This window comes from Carlito syrichta, unplaced genomic scaffold (assembly GCF_000164805.1).
Source record: "Carlito syrichta isolate Samal-C Ts95f unplaced genomic scaffold, Tarsius_syrichta-2.0.1 Scaffold113543, whole genome shotgun sequence".
Lineage (NCBI taxonomy): Eukaryota > Metazoa > Chordata > Mammalia > Primates > Tarsiidae > Carlito > Carlito syrichta.
Genome location: NW_007057639.1, coordinates 28,503 through 35,996, shown reverse-complemented (window position 1 = coordinate 35,996; position 7,494 = coordinate 28,503). Strand labels below are relative to the sequence as shown.

The 7,494-nt window shown below is 60.7% G+C and overlaps 1 protein-coding gene across 1 annotated transcript in view; it reads left to right on the top strand.

Moving 5' to 3' along the window:
* CDHR2 (cadherin related family member 2) overlaps positions 1–7,494 on the top strand; it is a 30,268-nt gene that overhangs the window by 15,208 nt on the left and 7,566 nt on the right. Inside the window, 6 exon segments of the mRNA XM_021719078.1 lie at positions 518–761; positions 1,794–2,033; positions 3,988–4,057; positions 4,172–4,777; positions 6,244–6,315; positions 6,718–6,767. Coding sequence (XP_021574753.1) covers positions 518–761; positions 1,794–2,033; positions 3,988–4,057; positions 4,172–4,777; positions 6,244–6,315; positions 6,718–6,767 — 1,282 coding nt within the window.

The window sequence follows — 7,494 nt, the reverse complement described above, 5'->3', positions numbered from 1 at the left end:
CTCAGCCTCCCAAAGGCGCGGGATGACAGGCTGAGCCACCGAGCCCGGCTTGCATTTCTTTTTTGTTTGTTTGTTTGTTTTTGTTCTGAGTCAGAGTCTGTCTCTGTCGCCCAGACTGGAGGGCAGTGGCATGCTCATGGCCACCGCAGCCTCAGTCTGCTGGGCTCCAGCAATCCTTCCACCTCAGCCTTTCGAGTAGCTGGAACCACAGGTGCACGCCACCACGCCTGGCTAATTTTTTGATTTATCGTAGAGACGACGTCTCGCTGAGTTGCCCAGGCTGGTCTTGAACCCCTGGGCTCAGGCAGTCCTCTCCCCAAAGTGCTGGGATGACCAGCGTGAGCCACCCTGCCTGGCTTGGGCTGCATTCCAGTTCCAGGGAAACGTGGCTTACCTCTTTCAGATTAAGTGCGTTCTGAGCGTCACAGGAGCGGTCCTGATGTGTGTCATCATGGGTCTAAAGTGCCCGCCTCATGGGCGGCCTCGCATCATTGGCCGACTCCGGCCCCCCGAGCAGGGCCGATCTCTTCCAGGTGGACCCGGTCTCGGGGACGGTGACGGTGAGGAATGGCGACCTGCTGGACCGCGAGGTGCAAGCGGTGTACCACCTGACGCTGCAAGCCACGGACGGCGGGAACCTGTCCTCCTCCACCACGCTGCAGGTGCACCTGCTGGACATCAACGACAACAGGCCCGTGGTCAGCGGCTCCTACAATGTCTTCGTCCGGGAGGAGGAAGGCAACGTCTCAGTGACCATCCAGGTGGGGCCGGCCCGGAGCCGGGGGTGGGGCGGGGGCGGGGCTGGACGAGGGGCCCGGCCTGGCTCTGTGGTCCTGCTGGCCCTGGGTGCGATCTGGGCTCTGCTGTGCAGCTCTGGGAAAGTTACTCGGTGTCTCTGGGCCTCTGCTTCCACTTTGAAAAATGAAGGCAAATATAGCCTTCGTCTCGGGGCCCCGGGGAGTAAATGAGATGACAGATGTGGAGATTTCACACAAGGCCCGGCACAGGGCAGACCCCCAAAACGTGCTCTTTTTTTACTGTAGAGATGAGGTCTTGCCAAGTTGTCCAGGCTGGGCTCGAACCCCTGGGCTCAGGCAATCCTCTCGCCTTGGCCTCCCAAAGTGCTGGGATGACAGGCGTGAGCCACCGCGCCCGACAAGGATGGCGTTGTTAAAGGCGTAAAGGTCAAGGTAGAAGCCAGAGCCGCACAGGGCCAGCAGCGGGTGGTGAATTCTTTTCTGAGCTCTGTAACTGCCAAGGCAAAATGGAATGTGAGACCAGTGGCCGAGCTGGTGCTGTGGTGTGCACCTGTTGTCCCAGCTACTCGGGAGGCTGAACTGCTTGAGTCCGGGAGTTTGAGGCCAGCCTGGGCAGCCTAGTGAGACTCCATCTCGGGAAAGAGAGAGAGAGGCTGGGCGTGGTAGCTCATGCCTGGTGTCCCAGCACTCCAGAGGCTGGCAGGAGGATCACTTGAGCCCAGGGCGTCGAGGCTGCTGTGAGCTGTGATTGCACCAGGGCACTAGGCCCTGGGCAACATAGCCAGATCTTGCCTCTACCACAATTAAGAAACTAACCGGGCATGGTGGTGCATGACCGATACTTCCACCTACTTGGGAGGCTGAGGTGGGAGGATCGCCCGAGCCCAGGAGGTCGAGGCTACAGCGAGCTATGACGGTGCCGCCGCACTCCGGCCTGGGCGATGGAGCGAGTGGGCCAGCACCGGGAGGCAGGCTCAGGCCGCAGGGTCGGGGTGGGGTGCCCGGGGCAGGTGGCCCATCCCTGTTCATTGCCAGGCCCACGACGGGGACGAGCCCGGCACCAACAACAGCCGTCTGGTCTTCCGCCTGCTCCCGGGCCCCTACAGCCGCAACTTCTCGGTGGACCCCGACTCGGGGCTCCTCAGAAACCTGGGGCCCCTGGACCGAGAGGCCATCGATCCCTCCCTGGACGGCCGCATCGTGCTGACCGTGCTCGTGTCTGACTGCGGTGTGCCGGCCCTCAGCACCGAGGTCAATGTCACCATCACTGTGGAGGTAAGGCCGGGCTCGGGCGGGGCCGGGTGGGCCCGACGGATCGTGGGTCCCAGGCTGGCCAGCCCGCCCCTCTCCGCTTCGGTGCCATTTCTGCCCTCTGCGAGACGGCGGGTCGGCGAGTGCCGCTGTCTGCCTGCCTGCCTGGGTCCCGGCCCGGCCACTTGCTGTGGGGCCCCGGGCAATCGCTCAGCCTCCTGGGACCCTCAGACGCCTCATCTGTAAAATGGGGATTAAAGCAACATAAAGAAGCAGGGCCGGGCGTGGTGGCTCACGCCTGTCGTCCCAGCACTTTAGGAGGCCGAGGTGGGAGGATGGCTTGAGTCTGGGAGTTCAAGACCAGCCTGGGCAACACAGCAAGACCCTATCTCTGCAGAAAACCGCAAGCATTAGCCAGGTGTGGGTGGTGGTATGCACCTGTAGTTTCAGTTGCTTGGGAGGCGGAGGCAGGAGGATTGCAGGAGCCCAGGAATTAAGCCTGCAGTGAGCTATGATTGCACCACTGCGCTCCAGCTCAGGCCACGGGGCGAGACCCTGTCTCAAAACACCAACAGCAACAGCAGCAAAAAAGCAAAGATGAAGTGGGTTCGTTCGGGCAACGCGCTTCAAGCGTGCCTGTCCCGCGGAAGGCATTGGTGAATGCCAGCTCTCGTTGTTGTCCACCAATTCCCACCTGTCTCCCCGCCACCTTCTGAAGGCAAGAGCAGGGTGACAGCAGCACTGATCGTGGCGACGGCACACCCAGCCCCGTGAGGCAGGGATGGTTGTCACCATTTTACCCACCAAGGCTCTGAGGCACAGAGAGGTTCAGTGCCTGGGCTGGGGTCTCAGAATGGGGTGGGGAGCCCAGTAGGTTGGGTTCCAAGGTGGCCACCAGCCCTGGCCACCTTCCTCTGGAAAAGTACTGCAACAAATGTGCACCTCTACCATATCCGTGATGTGTATGGCACCCAGGGGTTGTGCAATGCACAGCCTGCGCCACTGCACACGGCAGCCCTGTGGTCCACTGGGTGGGGAGGCGCCTCTTTCCTACAAGGCTCTGAGAGTGAGGCCTCAGGGAAAAATGGAGAAACAGAAGTGGAATTAGGACTCTGGCTGTCCCTGGGGGAAGGCGTGGCGACAAAACAGGCAGAAAGCAGGACGGCGTTTCCTACCCCCCTGGAAGCAGGCCTCACAGCAACCCTGTGAATGGGGACGGCCACCCCATTTTGCAGACGAGGACGTGGAGGCCCAGCGTGGGCAAGGTCACACGAGGCAGTGGCACAGCGGGATTGGACCCGGAGCCAGGCTCGGCCACCCTGTGGCTAAGAGAACCCGAGGGCACAGCTGACTGGTCACGTGCGTGGGGCCAGGGCCACCGTCCTTGGGAAGTCGCCGTCAGGAGAGACATCTAGTTAAGGGGGAGAGTTTTGTCACCCCCCATGTCCGTGTCAGGGCCATGCAGAAAAGCAGACATGGGGTCACCAGCCTGCGAGCCGACGGGGAAGGGCCGGGTGCCCAGGGTATTCCCCCAGGCACACGCCAGTGCAGAGGACGGTGTGGCCGCTAGACTGTGAGAGCGGTTGCAGCGCTCAGCTCGGCCCCTGGGCCAGGTCTGGGGGGTGGGGACTGGAAACAGCCAGGTCCCAGGGCAGGACCAGCGCCACCCAAGCACAGAGCTGGCGTCGAGAGGTCAGTCGAGTACAGAGGGCTGGGAGGAGGGCAGGGGTGAGGGTGGCATGGGCCGTGGGTATTGGGCCAGACAGGGACACAGATGGGGACCCGGGACCACGGGCCCGGAGCAGCCCTGGGCCATGGTCAGAGAAGCAGGAAGCAGCTACCAGTTCCCTCACCAGGGAAGTGGGTGTTGCCTTCCAAGGCCCGTGTCTTGGGTCAGGAGGGTTTCTCAGACTGGCTCTGGAGAGGGCGACCCCGGGGAGAGAGAGTCTCGGGGAGTCAGACTTGCCTCTGCCCACAGGACATCAACGACAACCTGCCCGTTTTCAGTGAGTCCATCTACCGCTTCGAGGTGAAAGAGAGGGACCCAGGTACATCCCCCTGGGCCAGGCTGGGCCCGGGCCAGGGAGGCCCCAAGAGAGGTGAGGGCCGAGGGGCTTCCGTGGTCGGGCGGAGCGTTCCCCCAGCTCCACTCTCGTCCACAGGCGTGCTGGTGGGCGTGGTGGCAGCCTGGGACGCGGACCAGACGGAAGCCAACAATCGTATCAGCTTCAGCCTGTCGGGGAGCGGCTCCCACCACTTTGTGCTCCAGGGCCAGGTGCTGGAGTCTGGGTGGGCGGAGGGCTGCCTCTGGCTGCCCCCAGAGGTGAGCCTGGACTACGAGACCCAGGCCTTCTTCAACCTGACCGTGAGTGCTGAGAACCCGGGCGCCCAGGTGGACAAGGCCACGGCGGAAGTCCACGTGGTCGTGGAGGACATCAACGACGAGCCCCCCACGCTGGTTGCGGCCTCGCTGCGGGGCATCCGAGTGGCCGAGAACGGCACGCAGAGCGGCCGGGTGGCCCAGGTGACCGCCCAGGACAAGGACCGCAGCGCCCAGCTGGAGATCGAGCTCGTGCACGTCTTCTGCAGCAAGGCCGGGGCTGACGTGGGCGGCCTGTGCCGGGGCTGGTTCTCCGTGGCCGCCAATGGTTCCGTGTACATCAGTCAGAGCAAGGCCATCGACTTCGAGACCTGTGACCTGGTCACGCTGGTTGTGCAGGCCTGTGATCGTGCCACGGACCCCGGCTTCCAGGCCTGCAGCAGTAACGGTGAGGCGGCCTGGCCTGCTGGGTTTGGTGGGCTTCAGCTCACAGGGCCGTGGGGGAGCGCCCTGGGTGGACACGCAAAGTCTGGGTTCGGATCCTGGTCCCGGCCCTTCCCAGCTGTGACACAAGGGAGGTCTCAACCTCTCTGAGAGCCTGTCTCCCCATCTGGGCCACGGAGTTGGGTCGCGGGTGGTCTGTGGCGATCAGACAAGAACACTCGTGTCAAGTGTCAGCACAGTGCTCGGCGAACAGGAGTGCCTACTTAATGCTGTTATTTTGCAAGGTGGTGTGAAGGAGGGAGCACACTTCAGAGCCAGACGTGTGTGTGTGTGTGTGTGTGTGTGTGTGTGTGTGTGTGTGTGTGTGCCCCAATTCTGACACCAAATACGACGAAGCCCACGTTAGCAGCTAGGGTCCGTGGGAGTCCTTACGACAGCCAAGAAAGATGCCAGGCACCTCGTGAACGTGTCCTTGTCTCACTTCCACACGACCTGTGAGGCAGGCGGTTCCTATCCAGTTTCACAGATGAGAAGAAATGGAGGCGCACTCGAGTGTTTAAACTATCCGCTTTGGCCGGGCATGGTGGCTCACGTCTAATCTCAGCGCTTTGAGAGGCCAAGGAGGGAGGATTGCTTGAGCCTAGGAGTTGGAGACCACTCTGGGCAACATAGCAAGACCTTGTTTCTATCTAAAAAAATGAGCAGGGTCTGGTGGTGTGTGCCTATAGCCCAGCAACTCGGGGGGCTGAGGTGGGAGGATGCCTGAGCCCAGGAGGTCGGGGCTGCAGTGAGCCACGATCGTGCCATTGCACTCCAGCCTGGAAGACAGGGCGAGACTCCGGTTCTAAATAACTAAATACATAAGTAACAAATAAGCCGGGCTCGGTGGCTCAGCCTGTGATCTCGCGCCTTTGGGAGGCTGAGGTGAGTGGATTGCCTGAGCCCGCGGGTTCGAGACCTGCCTGGGCAGCAAGACCTCATCTCTACATCAAAAAAAAAAAAAAAATCAGCCGGGCATGGTAGCGCCTGCCTGTAATTCCAGCTACTCGGAGGGCTGAGGCGGAAGGATCGCCGGAGCCCAACAGGTCGAGGCTGCGTTGGCCGGGAGTGACCACTGCACTCCAGTCTGGGCGACAGAATGAGACTCCAACTCAAAAAAAAAAAAAGAAACAGCTGGCTTACACACAAAGTGCCTGTCTAATGGCAGGGCCAAGTGGGATCTGCCTAGGTTGGGTCCCGTCCTGGTCCACCACCCTTGCTGTGTGACTCCGAGGAGCTGCTTACCCTCTCTGAGGTCTGGGGGTGATACTCCCACCCACTAGGGCCAGAGATGGGTGTGCCTTTCGGGTCCGGAGCAGGGGCGGGTCTGTGGCCGGGCAGTGTGCGTGAGATAGCCTGCAGGGAGCACGGCAGAGGCCCAGGCTCTCTGGGTCCCGTCTCCCCAGGCAGCTAGCTGGTCCCGTCCCCCAGGTAGCCTCCCCATCACCATCGAGGACGTGAACGACAACGCCCCCTATTTTCTGCCCCAGAACCAGACTTTCGGTAAGCGGCACATGGCTGACTCTCAGCCCTACCTTGCTTCATGGGGTCCTCCTTGGGCGATAACCCCGAGAGGCCCGCCTCAGGCCCCGGGGAGGGGGGCTTAGCGGGGCAGGGAGGCCTCTAATCCTGCCTCCTCCCAGGGTAGGGTTGAGGGGAGCCCTGAGTTTTCATTTCTGCTCTGCTCCACCTGATACCTGGCCCCGGGCCTCAGCTTTCCCGTCTGTGCAGTGGGAGGCAGACGACTTGCTGGCTGCTGGCCGGTGGTGGCTGTGAGGGGCTGTCTCTTGGTAGAGAGGTTCAGGACAGCTCTGGGGGGATGAGCCTGGGGCTGGGCGTGTGGCCAGCCCCAGCCAGCCGGGCCGGGCCCTCACTTTGCGACCCCTTTCCCCTCCGTACCTGCAGTGATCATCCCAGAACTTGTGCTACCCAACCAGCAGGTGGCTTCTGTCCAGGTAAGTCCTTGGACAGCCTTTCTCAGTCCTGTCAGTCTCAGGGGATGCAGGGCTACGGCCTTTCAGTTGCCCCTGCAAATTTTTTTTTTTTTTGAGTCAGGATGTCACTCTGTCACCCTGGCTGGAGTTCAGTGGCACAATCCCGGCTCACTGCAGCCTCGACCTGCTGGGCTCAGCCTCCCAGGTGGCTGGAGCTACAGGTGCCACCCCGCCTGGCTAATTTTTTGATTTTTGGGGGAAGAGATGAGGTCTTATTATGTTGCCCAGGCTGGCCTCAAACTCCTAGGCTCAAGCCATCCTCCTGTCTTGGCCTTTCAAAGTGCTGAGATTACACGTGTGAGCCACTGCGCCTGGACCCCCCAAAACATGTTAACACTAGAAAGAAAGGGTACTTGACTCGACATAAAAAAGAAACCCCAGGATGGCAGCAGACACCTGCCAGATTGATAGACTCAAGCTTTGCTAATTGTAGATTTAGTACCCATAAATATTTAATGGCCATAAATTCCATGTGTAGCCTAGATTTTCCTTTCTACACCAGAACTCTTGAGTATTACAGAGAACCCATTGCCACGTGTAAATTAAATGAGTTCCTTGTAAATGATTTCCAGAGCAAAATCATAAAAATGCTTTCCATTTCTCTTTTTTTTTTTGAGTTGGAGTCTCACTCGGTCACCCAGACTGGAGTGCAGTGGCCGCTCCTGGCCACCGCAGCCTCAACCTGCTG